Here is a 16,559-nt window from a genome sequence, read left to right on the forward strand (position 1 = left end):
AATGGATGTTTTCATGTTGGTGGTTCATTGGCGAGAATGGCTTGTAAATACAACCAGAATGGAGTATAATTTGTTAACCAATATTCCAGATTGTTTTTGGTGGATTAATGATATAACAATTATTTTTTGCTCAAGTCGACAAAAGTGCATCTGTCAACATGATCAGCATTGTTGAGTGTTGATCATAACAACAATTGTGAATATGAACTTTGAAATCACATGGAGTGCTGTAAAAAGATGTGAATGAACGTGGAACCGCTACGGAAAATAAACAAGGGAAACAAAAGGAGAAAGAGAAAGACTGAATAGGAAAATGAAATGAAATGAACAGTAAGTTACCTGAATGATGAAGAAATTTTCTAGTCTCTGATTCTCTTTTTCATCAAATGACTTGAAATAGAGAATGAAGAGAAGAAAATGAAATACAAAAAAAGAGCAAGAATTCATCTTAAAATAAATGATAAAGCAATGAAAACAGTAAAAGGGAAGTAACGAGGTTGATGTTGATGGATAGGGAATGGCAATGACTTACAATCATTTAAGAATCTCTTTCTGAATCAACTTTTTCTCTCTGAATTTCTCTTCTTTTCTCTTCATTCAATGTTTTCTGCTCCAATGGGTTACACTTTTTTAATTATCATTGATTGCAAATTACTTCATCATTTATTTCTCACTTGATTTTGTTTCTCTTTTTCTCAGCCTTCTTTTTTCGTTTCATTTTACTCTCTTTCCTCTTCTTCTCATTCATTCATTCATCGGAAGTTATTACATGATCGGTTGATGATGACAACGATAACGATGATGATTATGGTGATTATGGTGATTACAACTTTTGTTAAACATGTAATCGTATGCAAACCTGTTATGACAACATAGCTGATTGGCCAGAACGGCTTGAAATGGCAATCATCAGAGGAATCAATGTGTGCTTTAAACCGCTAACCGAGTGTAACAGTAACAATACAAATTGAACAGATGATCAATCAATTGCAATATAAACAGGGAACAAACCACATCAGCAAAGATTTCAATATTGAGCTTAAAAACAAAGCCAAATGAGCGTAAGTTTCAGTTCAATTTTGTGTTCAACTAAAACAATTTTAGTAAATTGTAATCACAGAAACGTATTAAATCATTGGAATAATTAACATTACTTGTTGTCTTTATTTATTTCATGATCATTTTGGTGGAAACAGTAAAAAAAGTCAAGGAGAAGAATCAATTCATGATAAGCTAAAAAAGGTGCGGTTGAATTGAACTTGAAACGGGATTGTTGGTTTACGGAGTTAATGAAAAACAAATATCCAATCGATCAAATTTGTATTTTTTTTCTCCAATCATTACTGGAATCTAATGGAAGGCAATCGATAATTTTATACAACAGAATTATCATTATTATTGGAACAATTCAATGTTATTGGAACAGGTAACATCAACATGAATATTGAGAATAATTTTCAGCATGAAAAATGAAAGGTTTAGTTGTTAAAGTTAACAAATTTGAGAGCAAATTTTCCTCATTAACCAAGACCCAATCCTAACCTTACCCTGTTTAATGAAACCCAAATGATGATTAAGATTTGTCTCTAAACATCATCATCATGATGCTTTCGTTTCTTCTTCCTCCTTCTCAGTTTCATGTTCATTACATGAACATAATACTGATACATTTGCCTTTGCAGATTCACAGAATTATTATCTTTCATTTTCATTCAATAGACTAATATTGTAACTTAACCTTAGGCTTTAGTTTGATAAATATGCACTTAGACTGTTATTATCTTTACCTGTTAAATTTGAAACACACACACACACAAATATAGTCAAGATTTAATCATGATGATCATCAGTCAACAACAGCATTTTACATAAATTCAGAAAACAATGTTTTAGTGTTGATTTTTCTCTCTCTTTTTTTACTAATTATAATTGTTAATAATACAATCTGGTTAAGGTCAGTAAAGGTTCAAGTATAATTTTGTCTTTAATCACACACACATACATACAAAAACACACATTTACATGCATTTGTAAGGAGAAGTGAAAAGCATTGAGTAAATTATTTATAACACTTTATTATTTTAAGCAACAATTGTAATGATAATATTATTAATAATGATAATAATGATGATTATAAGAGCCTAAAGAATGACAATTAACCATAAATATGTTTACAAGTTGCATACTAATGCACCTAGCAAAAGAAATGTGAAAGTCAATGGTAATCATTATTCATTTGATTGTACTTTATATGGCATTTCAAGTGATTATTACTTTTTTACCGTTGTTACCTTTTTCACGATATCATTATTATTATCAATATTATTGCTATTATACATTGATTTTAATGTTATCAAAATTAAATCAACCATTAATTTCTAATTCTCTTTCTCTCTTTCTCTGTTTCTTACAGGAGTTACTTGATTGCTGTTAAACCCAGAATCAGCTGATCACGATTTGATTGTGGTTTGATTGATTGTGCCCTAGGCAGGCAAGGAAGTTGATTGTGTTAATACATGCGTTTAGTTTGCGTGTGTTTTTGCCTCAAATTATTGTTGATGAGCAAATGGCATAAGAAAGTATCTCTTCTCATGTATATTATAAACCATTGAACAAACATTGAAACTGGTTACAATTAACCGGAGAATCAGTTAAAGAGAGAGAAAAATCAACAAGAGTTAATAATGTCATTAAATGCTGAGAAGGTTAGATTAGAACGAGAAAAAAAAGGTTAATTTAACTTTTTATATTCTCGGCCATCAACGAGAATGATCTTGATCAAGTGCAAAGTTTCATTAATAGTTGATAGGAAAAATGGTTGAGAAAAGTCCACTTTTTGGCCTTTCTGTACCTTGTTGATACAACAGGACTGATGGTTAGTTTACAGCAATTTTTTATGTTGCTTTCACTTTAATTTACAATCTAACAAAAAAAATAGTCACCAAGTCAATTGGCAGTCAATTAATGATTAATTGATTTTAAATGGTTATAATGAAAAACAAGTATCGTTAATCAATGATTTGTGTGGGAGGTTGAGAATGAAATTTTTGATTGGAAGAGAAGAAGAAGAAAAGTAAAATGAAAATTTCATATTCTGGGTGGTTTTTGGGGATTAATTAAGTCACAATTCAAGGAATCAAGGAAACAAGTTTGCTGTTGAAACAAGTTATCTGATCAAGATTACTATCATTATTATCATTACAATCATCAGCTACATGAGCATCATCATGATGTTCATCATTCTAACCTTGAAACTATCCACATTGATGAAGACAAGGGTTTGAGAGGTTTGGGAAAGTCAACAACTTGGCCATAGTAAAAAGATCAGATGAAATGAAGCAAAAGTGGAAAGTCAATTGGAAAGCTGATGGAAACAAACGAACAGAGTTTCAAGAAGCAATTCCAGACGGATAGACACAAAAGAAAGAGATGGCGAAGAAGAAAAAAAGATGATGAAGGAGACAAGAACTTTTAGCGCTCCACAGAATTCTCATTATAACGCAAAGCTGTTTAATATCAGGCTCATTACCATTCTTCTCGTTGGAATCTAGCTTTTCAACTTTCTTCTAATTCTTTTTTTTTCTCTTCCCTTCTCTTCATTTTTTCATCTTCTCTCTCTCCTTTACTCTTTGTTATCCTTCTGATGCCTCATTAAGCCAATTTCTGTGAGGCCTGAAAAAAATGGCCTCACAGCTTTTTTCATATTTTTACCTTTGATGCACCTTTTTTCTTGCTTCTCAGTTCTCAATTTTACCATTATCATCTTACTATTCTAGTAGCGTTCCGTACCACTAATAAATATCATAATTGTCATTAGCACACAACAATATTGTCATTGAGATTACAATTGGATGGCAATTGAATGGAAACCTTTCATCGAGTGTAGTAAGTAGACTTCAGTAGACTTAAACAATCGTCAGATTTATGTGGTGCTATTAATCGGTTAAATTACTGGAAACCAACTCTTTAAATGTTGAAATTAAATCACTTCCTATGAATATTTATAATAACCGCGCAAAGTTTCACTTTGAATGTCAACTGCATGTTATACAGGAATACCTTTACCGTTTCCTTTCATTTTCACTATGAATAATTTTTTTGCTTGTTTTTGTTTCACTTTACAGTTGTTAATTACTGGTATATGTATATTGTTAATTATACGCTGTTTTTAAAGGTAATGTCTTGAATGAAAATGACATTAAAAAAGGACAAACAACCTTTTCTGTGTTGAACCACTTTTTCAACATTATCATTTCCCCCTGAAAGCATTTTGTGTATTAAATGCGTAAACTGTTGTTTTCAGGTAAGGTTTCATTTTTTTATTTGAATACAAATTTTCAGTTTGTTGCCAAGAAAACACAAAACCAATTGATAAATGAAATTGTTTTTTATGTATCTTCTGAAGATGACCCTGAATGAACTGTGTTTTTTTTGCTTTATTTGCATTTGTAATTAAGGTATTGGTGTTATTATGTTTAATGAAACTTACCAGTGATGGACCTTGGTTAACGGCATAACTTAAACTTGTAATGGCAACAACAACGGCCCATCTCATATCTGATGATCGTATATGATTGAGAATATTGGCATTCCCATGATGGTTTGGATGATGATGAGAAGGATGGAAATTATTATTACTGTTGACTGATTCTTCTTTGCTTATGCTGTAGAATCGTTGTAAACTGTTATGGCTTCCGGTTCCAGTTGCACCACCATTTACACTGACAACACCTACACCGACGCCAACACCCTCATTACCACCACTGCCACCACCACTTCCCATTGAACTTGGCGAGTGATATTTACTATTGGTTATATTATCATTGGAACCAAGATTTTCAATGGCAAGATCACCAAAAGAGGATATTCGTGAATTTGGCAACATTTTAGACTTTGGTGTGGACCTTGTTGAATCATTGGTATCACGGTTGCACTCGATATAAACAAAGGATGATAAGGTTAAAAGGGTTAACAGACCACAGAGACAAGTGAAGAAAAGGTTAAACCGAATGTCCCATGAAAGTGGATTTAAACTGCATACATGGTTGTTTAGAGAGCTCATTGGGATGATCAAGGTTCCAGCTGAAGATTGAGTATGATTGGATGGCATTGTTGACAGGATCTGATCTGACAACGGTGAGGTTGTGGTTAATATGGATACAGTTGAAGATGGTGATGAAGGTGCTGAGGATAACGATGAGGATGGTAATGATGAAGATAATGTTACAGATGAAGATGATAACGATGAAGATGATGATGATGATGGAAATGATCGGCCATCATTAAATTGTTGAGTTGATGAGACTCGTGCAAAAACACCAGCAACTCCAACTAAACCTGACATGAGAGCAAGTACAACAACATGATAACAGATTTGGTTTGAGCGAACACTGAAACGATATTTATAAGGCCATTTTAAGGTTAAAGCACGGTCCATGGCAAGTGAACCAATGGTTGACAATTGAAAAATACGGAGTGTGGTCAATGACCAAACTGTTAAATTACATGATGTTTCCACTCGGGAACGAATGATATTAACAAGTGAATATGCAAAAATTGATGAACAAGAGAGAAGCTGTTGTAATGTTATCAAAACCAAAAAGATATCAACATTTCTCCATTCTGATCGATAAATGTTAAACATAAACAGTATCCAAACGGAAAGTGCACCAATGGCCGGAGCAATAGCACAGTTTGACAGCCAACCATAAGCAAGGGTATCCATAGTGCTTGTTATAAACAGTATAACCGATAATTGGTACAAAAACACACTTTTTTGTATCTCAATGGAAGTTGGAAAACAATGGCCAGATGAAAAGCCAGCCAAGTAGAGAAAAAACAAACTTAATAAAACGACTAGAAAATAAAAGTCACAGCTGTCGATGTTTTTTGTTTAGCGGATAAAAAAGTATCAACAAATATTAAGACATGTCAAGATGATTACGCGAGATTACATTTTGGTGATGCACAGAAAAGGGTTCACCTGATCCTTGGCAAGGTAGTTAAACTCATGATGATTGAGGTTGATTGTATTGGGCATAATGACCATCAATGTACTAAAATTGAAAGGTACTTTTACATTTTAAAGTTGTTATTCCGACTGGACTAAAATTGGACAACATTAACAGATGATCTTGTAAACTTTAATCCAAGATTGCTGGTAAACATTGGCTTAAAATGAATGAACAGAAAAGGCACAAAAATGAGAACGATAATGTTTATAATGTTTATGTTTACTCTCTTATTGTTGTGGATGTCAGTTAATGTTGGCTCAACACAGACAACTCTCAAACTGGATTGAATGTTCATTGAAATCAGGTAACTTAGGGAGCCAGATGAGAGAGAGAAAGAAAGATGTAAAAAAGGTGAGAAAATAAGTTTGAGAAAGAATCGATGCCAAGACCGGTTACCTGTCTTTTTCATTGAAAATTTTCTCCTTTCCTCCCTCCTTCTTACCTTTCATCTCTTCTTTTTCATCAACATCATCATCTTCTCACTCCATTGTGTCACCAGAGCCTCATTTTCAAGTACAAAAATTGGAACACTTAGAAGGGCGGAAGCTTGATTGTTGGCTAATCATAACAAGTTATACATTTTAATCCAATAAGACAAAGGACAATCAACATTAATCCTGTTGAAAATACTTGGAATCACACTCAACTGATAACAACCTCTACTGTTAACGGGATTCAAGCTTGTCCGTCAAAGTATCCATAGGAGAAGCGTTTCTTGGTATGAAAGGTTGAAACTGGACAACAATAGTGTTTATTTGTAACCAATTTAATTATGTTAATTGTTTAATGGAAACATTGTTACCATTATAAGATGGCAAGGAAACAATACAATTGTAAGATGAAGCTTAATAATAGTGATTCTTGGTGGTGAGATACATAATAGTATAATATTCCAGTTAACATGGTTATATTAAGAAGATTATTACGAATTATAATTGCAAACAAATTCAAATGATAGTCTTTAATCTGATATCTGTGAGTTGAATAATTGTGATATTAAATTTATCCAACATTTTACCTTACGATTAATATAATTATGTTTATATTACTGTTACAATCAGCTGCAAACAAAAGTCTTATTAAGTAGATTTATTAATATACAATTTGTTTAATGTATGGATGGATTTATTAACATTTAATGAGTTGATTAGTGGATCCAAGAAAACTGCCTTTTGATTAATGAAATGATTTAAAAATATTTCTTCTTGTTGATTGTTGAGTTGAATTGCATTTGAAACAAGTTAATATATCAATTTTGTTGTTGTTTTTTTGGGTAAAATATTATTTGATTACATTAAAAGTGTATTAGGACATTAACCGGTAACCATTGAAAAGTTACAACTGTTGAAATGAAATCAGTTTTTTTCTTGTATTTCTGTTCCCAATCAATTAATTTACATCAACTGTCAGAAAAAGGTTAATCATTAATTATTAATTCAATTGTAGGTCACTTAATAACAATTAATCAGAGATGAAGCCTAAGTTTGATAACAAACCAAAGAGGTTAAAAGCCAATCCCGAAAATCAGAAGATATCAAAAGCTAATTGAGGATAAATTAACCGATTCAACACCCAAAATTGTAATGAAAGCCAATCAAACTTGCAATTATTTCAATTATTATTTGGATTATTGTTGCTTTCATATTTTTATAAATCATGATTAACATTGCAAGTTATCTGAATAAATGTAAATACAAATGTATGACAAAATGAATCTTTCAAGATCAGGTTCAACACCCAACAACAGCAAGATTATTGTTATTTTGTTTAATCAAAAGTGATTTATAAAAGCAATTTAACTATCTAATGGCACAATTGAGATGTTTAATGATGATTGAAATCTTAGCTGTTGATTCTTCTGTGTTTAAAGAGATTCAATTGAAGGAAACATTTTTTTGTATGGCATTAGTCAATTGAAAAGCAGTCTTGATGAAGATGAAGGTTTAAATGGTCAAAAGACGGCGACAATTAACCAGTTTGATGATCAATTACCATGATAGATGATTTAATGAAGGAAACATTGAATTAACCAAAGAGATTAAATGTTGCTTGTTGACTTTTAAAATTATCAGATGGATGGATGTTGAATTAAATGTTAATCTGCTCTCTGATTTCGCATATAACTGAAACGTTGACAAGTCTATTTACTATTTAGGCTAATTGTTTAAAATGTAAAAGTAAACCAGATTCATTTACTAAATATAAACAAGGAAACGAAACGTTGACCTTTACCAGTGATTTTCAGTAACAGGTAAACTTAATTGTCTTTAGTGAATGCTGAAATACACAGAATCATCATGAAGTAACCTAAAGAGGTAATGGGGATAGAAAGAGAGAGAGATAGAGAAAGAGGTAAAAAGAAGTGAAAACATTGTAATACAGAACAAAATAATGGGTTAACAAATATATTCTAATGATGTTGATGATTGAGATGATGATCGAAATGGTGTCTGCCTTCAATCAAGCCTTCCAATTGACTGTATAATCAAACCTTCAGCTGTTTGAGTTTCTCTCCACCCGAGAATAATATTTAACCAAAACCAACCAGGTAAATAATTTTTTAACAAAAACACCAATAATTGACCTTCCAACCGTCCAATCGCCTTTTTTGCTGGTTACAAAAAGTAATCAGTAAACAGGAGAGTATTGTGTTTCAAGTGAAGCGTTTGATTGTTGAAGAAGAGCCAAACATTGCACAAAACAATACTACTTTTCCATTTCCAATGAGCTGGATTTAAACCTGAATTAAAAATAAAATGTAAACAATTAAAAACAGCAAATGTAAAATTTCAAGTCTGTGATCTTACCAAATCTACCACAAAAAAAAAGGTTTATCCAATATTGATTCACATTTGGTTCACTCCAAAGTTTGCTGCATTCGGTGGTTGAATTGGTCCAAAAAAATGACTGCTATCCTTATAGTAAAGGGCTAATAATTTACTGAATCACAACAATTTAGAAATAATGAAGCAGGGAAAGAAAGGTGTTAATATATTGATCAGTAGATTGATAAGAGGTAGTAATATCAGGGCGAGGGTCAAGTGTTTGGTGTTGGTTGATGATAAGGTCAGATCTTTGATTTGAAAACTTACCCAATAATTTGGCCTTCAGTCAAATTATGACTGATTTTGATGAAAGAGAGTTAAACATTTAAGCATTAACGTTGTGTTGATTAAAAGTAATAAGGTTGCTTATTGAGAGTAAAAGTAATTCAAATTGTTTCACTTTGATTTGGTGGTGAAAAAATTTGGAAAACAGGAGATAAAATGCCATTCCTTTACAATGGGTTACATTGAAAAAGCTGGTGAGAAGATGTCAGCTTTTGAATAAGCTGATGGGTGAAATGTAACCAAAATGGATGCCCGTATACTCTTTTATCTGTTAATTAACATCATTAATCTGTAAACAATAGTTCAATAGTTTCAAAAGTATTAAATTGAATGAAAATAAAAACAATTGAAATTATAGTGCAAAAGGCCGTAAAGAAAAGCGTTTTCAATACTTACCACAAGAAATCAGTGAAAACAATCAGCACATTCGTAATTTAATCGACTGGAGACAATTTATGATGAAAAGCATTTCTAATCAAATGATACAGTAAAATTAAAGGATTTAATCAGCTAATCACTGTTTAAAAAACAAAACAATTTAATCCAAGTAAGAAACAGATGAAACCAGTAACTTTTCATGATTCATTACTTAGAGAGACAAGAGTAATCCAAACTGCAATTGAACATTAAACAATCATTAATCGTAAATATTTTATTAGCTTGGAAAATAACTAATGAAAATTACTTGATTTAAAAGCAATAGAGATGATTAAATCAAATTGAATTCAGAGCTTTGTTATGTTTTTAATGAAGATCTAGTAATCGTATCTGATCCCATAAAATCCAATCTTAACCTAATCCTTTATTCAAATCGCATTAGCCAATGAAAAGAAAGTATTTTAACAGTTAAACCAATTTGAAATTGTTGCATGAATCATAAACACATGTTAATGTCAAGTTTTATATTTTATTGTGTTTTGTGGCAGATAAATCTAATTGTTTCAAGTTTTAATTAATTATTTTATTGTGTAAAAAAAGAGGTTGATAAAATTGAGGAAATTGAGGAACATTTTCCCCTATTTTTTGCTGGTCTCAAATGCTTTGATTGTCTTTACCGTGTTAAATGTAGGTTTGTTCAAGACTTTTTTTTGTGACTTTGACCAACATTTTAATTACAATTTATATTCTAATTTTTTTTCTCCATCAAATACAGATAGCCTCTGGATACTTGAAATGAAGGTTATTTAAGGAAGCCAACGCAAGTTAACCCAAGTTATGATTTTACAGCAGAACCGCCAAGTATCATCATCAAGATCGTCATCGTCATTAAAAGAAACATTGAAAAGTTAAATATTAGTTTCACCATCACCAACATTATCATCATCATTCTCACCATCAACATAATCAGAGCCACCACCAACACCATAAACCATATACAAAACAAGTGAGAAGAGTCAACTTTAATTAACAATCTGTCTCACCTTATTATTGTCCAAATGATAATTAACCTTGACAAATCGACCATCAAAATGTTTTACAATCATTAATCGTGACTTATCGACAGTTAATTTACTTTCTCCAATTGTTATTGTTATCCTGACTATTCCTCCTTGGTTGCTACAAAATTAATGGATCTGAGTGTGTGAGTGTATGCAAGTGTATTACACTACAAAGCAATCAGTCAACAATCATCAGCAATTTAACAGTGTTTACTCCCAATAACCATTTAACCTAACGTTGACTTTGAATGAGCACCTACATAATTTGCTAAAAGATCAAACAAAAAGTGATGACAATCACAATAATTTCTCTCTGTTATGTTTTATTATAATCATCATCGTCATTTATGACTATTGTGATTGCTACTTTTTGTTATACTTATCCTTAATTTATATTTTACCTTTCCTTTAAGGTAATACACTCAAACCTTAATGCTACCAACAAGATCGAAACATTGTCTACTGTTGATGCATGCTTTATCACAAGTTTCCTAACAATCAACTAACATTCGCTGGAATTACCTTGATGTCAACTCTGAATACTAATCTAGTGCATTACTTTCTGTACCTAAATCTTTTTCCACCTTATCCAGAACTATTTTCAATGAATATCTTACCTTTTCCTTCTCAAATGTTTTTCTAACCTTTTCTCTAATTTAATCTCATTTTTTGAACATTATATTCTCTTATTTTTTTCTTAATTTACCTTTAATTCTCTTCCTCTTCCTTTGATAGTTCAGTTATCTTCATCATCTGCACCATCATCAACATGATCAACATTTTTCCTCCTCTCTAGTTTATTAATCTCACTTGTAACGCTGTTTAATATTCTCATCTCTTCTTAAATTGAAAATACAGGTTTAACAGTTAGACATGGTTACTTTTTAATTTACTCAAATTACTTGAACACCTTAAGAATCATCCTGAAAATTTAACCCCTAACCTTGTATGAAAAGGAAAGAAAAATTGCTAATTTTAATATCAAAAACCATTGATAATGAATACTAAGTAAGTAACTGGAAATTAACTTTATCCTGTGTTACATTAAACTTCCTTTTTTCCCTTGCATGATAATTATACAATCCTAATTAACATACTTTGCTCATTTTGTAGATAAAAACGGACTCGGTTTCAAGTGGCAAAATTGTGAGACTATTCAAGTTTACCTGATGTGACAACTCGGAAAAAATATTTCAAATCAGTAAGTAAATTGCAATGAAATTGATTGTCCATACTTGTTACTAATCCTTTCATTTTTCTTGTACTTCTTGTTTTAGCTTCACTATTGGATCAACAATTGAATCAAGGAAATCTGAGGACTTAATCAAGAATGATATTTTGGCTTTTCAAAGACTGACCTCCATCCACAAATAAATATTGATGAATATTTTTGATAGATGTTCATCATCTTTATCGCCTTCAACACCACCATTTTCATCCTTTTAATAACTTCCTTAGAAGAGAGAAGGTAAAGTTAACTGTGGTAAAAAATAACGAGTTTCCTGGTTATCTTCAAGTTAACTACAACAGTTTACCTTTTACCTTTTCTCCATCATCTTAACATCTTACAATCTTCAATTTCATCCATCTTCCCTTTTGTCTCATCATCTTCGGTCTAAATCATTTTAGAAACACCCAATTTCAATCTAATTTACCATTATCTTTAATTCTTAGGGTCAACATTTCAACCAGCCATATTAACCTTTTCCTTCTAAGTCTTCATTTCTTGTAATGTCTTTCTCTCGCTCTCTTCAAATTACCTCTTTTATTTCAATTGAAGATAGTTTCAAACCCTTACTTTTTTTCACCTAACAATATAAATTAAACCAACACACTACACTTGGAATGATATTAGCTATTGTTTAACAACGGAAATCATTTTCCATCTTACAATTAATCATATTGAAGAGAGCTTTTGTAGCAATCAATTTTTTCCATTCACCTTAACAATCTGGCTCCATAATTAAAAGGTTTATTTGAAATATATGAATAATCAAATGTTGAAACCAATTGATAACTTTGCTATTATATTGGTGTCAACATGTAATCATTTTTTCTTGAATATGGTCTGCAAGACTGTCTGGTTTGATGGGCAAATCTGACAATTTAACCATCTCAAGTTAAACCTTTAAAATCATATTAATGATGATTTATTGCCCATTTTATAATCTTTTCATCTAATCAGCTTAATTTGTACACAATTTAATTTACTTTCATTTCTTTAACAGGATTACAATAAGACATGTTTTTTTATCACCTGAACTTGGAATCACAATTTGGACGCTTTTGCTTGTATTAATGCTGTAAATCGGATTCCATTTTGTGCAATAATCAAATGATGAATGCAAAATATCACAAGTAAACTAAATTGTATTTAATTCCTTCCACATTGTTTTACCAAGAGTTTAACTAATCCTTTGTTTTTCCTTTGCTTTTCTTCATGCTTGCAGATAATCCAGAGTTGATCATTTAATTCAATACCTGCCTCAATTGATTGTATTATAAATCATCAATCAAATGGACCCGATTTTCCCATCGAAACCCAACTCAATTGAAGGGGTAAATCAATTGTTGTTTTTCATAAACGTGGTTTTAATTAGAATGGCACTGTTGATTCTGTTTAGATGGTGAAAACTGAGGAGTTAATTAAATTCTTCAACAATAAAAAAAACCAACAACAATAATGATGATAATGGTGATGATAATGATAACCTCGCCTCGGAACGGATGTGATTCATTAAGATTATTCCTGATAGATGGTGATTCCGAATTTATGAATTCACCTAATCAACATCATAATCATTCTAATTTTTGCCTTTGACCAACCTTTTCGAGATATGAAATTTATCATTATAATGGTGAATAGTGGAGGTGGAGATGAGGAGCAAAATGATGATAAGGATGGTGATGCTGATGGTGAGGATGAGAGAGGCAATTGCAGCAACAAAAAATCAAGATAAAAAGGAAGTAAATATAAAATAATATCAACTTCCTTTGCCTAACTTTACTTGATCATTTGAAAAATGGTGAAATTGGATGAAGTTTCCGTTGATTTTGCATTCTTATACCAAATCATCATTTAACTTTACCATTCTTTATAATTCACATTAATTTATAATCGTAATAATCATCATCATCGTCTCAAATAATAGCAATGCAAAGTTATCAAGAAAAGGGTTCAATAATTTGACCTTATTTTTTCTTCTTCTCTTCTTTTAGGGACTCTTCATATTCGCATTGTTCCTTTCCAATGCTTCTGTTGAATTATTTTCACAATACAGATGATTGAAAATGATAGGATTCAGCTGATGGCAACGATGAAATGAAACAGATGATGATGACCTTGAGAAAGACACAGTTTCATCTTATTTCCTGATGAGACGTTACAGAAATGATATCAACAAGAAAAACACTGAAGAGTGAGAGATTCAGCTCTTTTTTTAATATTGGAATCAATGATGGCTATTTTTTCATCCATCTTCACACAACAGCTTCTCCAATCGGTCATCTCATTGATAATGAAGATGATGATAAAGGGCGTAAAATTGTGCTACAATGATGAGAGGAAGGAAGAGGTTAAAGAAATATTTCTCAAGATGTTTCTTTTTCTTCTTTGTTTTATTGCTTCTCTTTCCTCCTCTCATCTTGTTACCACAATGAGGTTTCCAGTATAATCTGACCAACAAATGATGATAATGAGTATGAAGGATCATCTCATAAAAAATGATAATCATAGTAAAAATAGACAATGAAATAATTTAGTAAAAAAATAATTCGGTCAACGGGTAAAAGTAGAGAGATGATCTTTGAATGAAATTAGGCACTTTTGTATTAATCAATACACAAGAATGAGATTGGGTTGGTTCTTCCCCCTTGCCCATTATATATGTAGCTGTTCCTTGATAATCATCATTATCATCTTAATCTTGATTATCTTTTGGTCATGTAAATTCATCTACTCTTCATGAAGTTGTGTTAACTTGGGAAAAACTGGTCAACATGTAAAAGTCCAATATGAATAGTAATGCACTGAACTGGCTTCAGCTTTGTTTTTCATATAACATGATGATGAAGATAATGATAATGATGATGACCCAGCTCTTGTTATCTTTTGTTTGTTAGTTGATCATTTATGTAGTCTGATTATGGTGATTGAATCAAGCATAAATCAAATGTTCACAACTCATCAGCAAAATAAAAGTGAATACACTTTTTATGTTGACTCGCAAAATCTTAGCTTAATTTTTTTTCCTCCAACTTTCACAATCGCTAGACGTTATCTTTAATCATTGAGTGAAATATTGATAACCTTAATTAGCCGACTATTTACTCGGTTATTTGACTTTTTTTTGTCAGTTCCAAATCATTGATCTGGTTAGTTGCTGTTGCTGTTTGACCATATGAAAGGTTTCAAGATGTGAGACAGAAAAGGTTGAATTTGATTGTTTTCATCTTACATTTAACATTTACTGTCTCACTAGACAATGTAATCAACAATTAATTGGTAAAAGTGTTTTATTATTTACAGTGTGATTTGGGACAGTATCAAGTAAAAATCACGGGCTAAATGATGAGAACAGGTTGAAGATGTTTTTTTAACCGTCTAAGCTCATTTTGTTGATAAATTTTTAATCATTTTCTCATCATTTCTCTTCGCTCTCTTTATCAATCACCAGCCAGCATTTGTTTCCTCATCAGACACCGACAACAATTGGAATGTTAAATTGTAATAAAACAGCTGAAAAAATATATTTCCAGCATCAAACAAAGATGCTATCCTTAGCTTCCGATGCTTGCAAATGGTAAACAATTTCATTTTGGTCAACAGAATGACAAAACTGGTTAAAGCTGTTTGATGGTGAATCTTAATCTAAAAATCCTTCCTCAGTAATTTCATCTAACAATTCATCTGAATGAATAGATAACTAAACATTGACTTTATCGAATTCAAAAACATGATAATTTATTGAATAATTTTGTACTGTTTTTGAGTTTTCCAGCTCATCTACAAGGTTAAGAACTGTAAGTTGATTTCAATCCCAATGTTATACCAATTTTGGTTAAACATCAAAAAACATCTTTATAACCTTACCTTTCAAGGTTAATCCATATAAGGTTTTATGTGATGATCTTCATCTTTATCAGCACCACCATCATGATTATTACAATTAACATAATCAACTAATTATATTACCAGAAAAGAGAAAATAAAATGGCAGAAAACTGGTTAAATGTATTGAATGGAAAAGTTGACGACAAATTGTTTAACCTTTAAGCAATAAATCAATGCAATTGAAAAACATGAAACCAATTACTTGACACTAAAGTGATAATTAAAGTGGCAATCGACGAAATTATTGGAATTAGTTTTCAAGTTGATTAAAATTGATCATTTCAATGTCCATAAATACAGACTCTGGTTTTTTTTCTGGTTCCCAACTTGAAACCTTGCTGACAAAAGCTACTCATTTGAATCGAGTTAATTGTTAACCTGATTTCTGGGAATTGGTTAAAAGGGTCGTGATTAGGTTAAAGATGGACAATTTTTAATCTTGATTAAATTGTGATGAGTTGGTTGGGTTATAAGGAGAGTTAATTTATTAATTTTCCATTAATTTACAAACCATTTTGTTTTACTTTGAAACTTGTCGCTACAATTACCTTTGACGAAATTAAATGTAATCCATTATTTCAACTCTAATGGTGACCTTAACTGACCATGACTTGATCACAATGACCCAGGTCAGTGATCATTTAAATAGGCTGTGAATAAGGTAACCCTTTAGACATCTAAAGAGCTTCAAATCATTCATCAAGGTTAACCAATTGTAGTAAAATTGTGTCTTCAATTTCAAGTCTTTTGGTGAAAATTTGTCAACTCAAAGGATTAACAGTTCATGTTAACCTTCATAAATTGTTAACCTTGATTTATTAACCAGTTGACAGTGATTAATCATCAGATAGACTGTTATTTGTCACCAAAAAGTCAAGCTATT

General features: G+C 31.3%; 1 protein-coding gene and 3 long non-coding RNA genes across 5 annotated transcripts in view; 2 read left to right on the forward strand and 2 right to left on the reverse strand.

The window, feature by feature from the left end:
* Window positions 1-5,725, reverse strand: part of LOC107372131 (uncharacterized) — a 24,244-nt gene extending 18,519 nt beyond the window's left edge. Inside the window, exon 1 of the mRNA XM_015940293.3 lies at window positions 4,490-5,725. Within this exon, the coding sequence (XP_015795779.2) occupies window positions 4,490-5,725 (1,236 nt within the window). The remainder of the gene's footprint in view (window positions 1-4,489) is intronic.
* Window positions 4,130-7,036, forward strand: LOC149094753 (uncharacterized). The gene is made up of 4 exons (XR_016197783.1): window positions 4,130-4,303; window positions 4,458-6,069; window positions 6,154-6,365; window positions 6,514-7,036. It is a non-coding gene; the product is annotated as an uncharacterized LOC149094753 (long non-coding RNA).
* Window positions 7,037-7,739: 703 nt separating this feature from the next.
* Window positions 7,740-9,883, reverse strand: LOC112538549 (uncharacterized). Its single transcript, XR_003081727.2, has 4 exons — window positions 9,521-9,883; window positions 9,107-9,413; window positions 8,822-8,954; window positions 7,740-8,754 (listed from the first exon to the last, which is right to left on the reverse strand). It is a non-coding gene; the product is annotated as an uncharacterized LOC112538549 (long non-coding RNA).
* Window positions 9,884-9,983: 100 nt separating this feature from the next.
* LOC107372139 (uncharacterized) lies at window positions 9,984-14,794 on the forward strand. Of its 2 annotated transcripts, none has more exons than XR_016197781.1 (9): window positions 9,984-10,189; window positions 10,278-10,508; window positions 11,422-11,571; window positions 11,677-11,764; window positions 11,841-12,031; window positions 12,792-12,921; window positions 13,014-13,122; window positions 13,188-13,530; window positions 13,783-14,794. It is a non-coding gene; the product is annotated as an uncharacterized LOC107372139 (long non-coding RNA). The 2 variants fall into 2 exon arrangements; XR_016197782.1 differs by having other exon boundaries at window positions 10,046-10,193.
* The last annotated feature ends 1,765 nt before the right edge of the window (window positions 14,795-16,559 follow it).

The sequence above is a fragment of the Tetranychus urticae genome, chromosome 1, assembly GCF_039701765.1.
Source record: "Tetranychus urticae isolate SD_2017Ah chromosome 1, NJAU_TeUrti_SD_1.0, whole genome shotgun sequence".
Lineage (NCBI taxonomy): Eukaryota > Metazoa > Arthropoda > Arachnida > Trombidiformes > Tetranychidae > Tetranychus > Tetranychus urticae.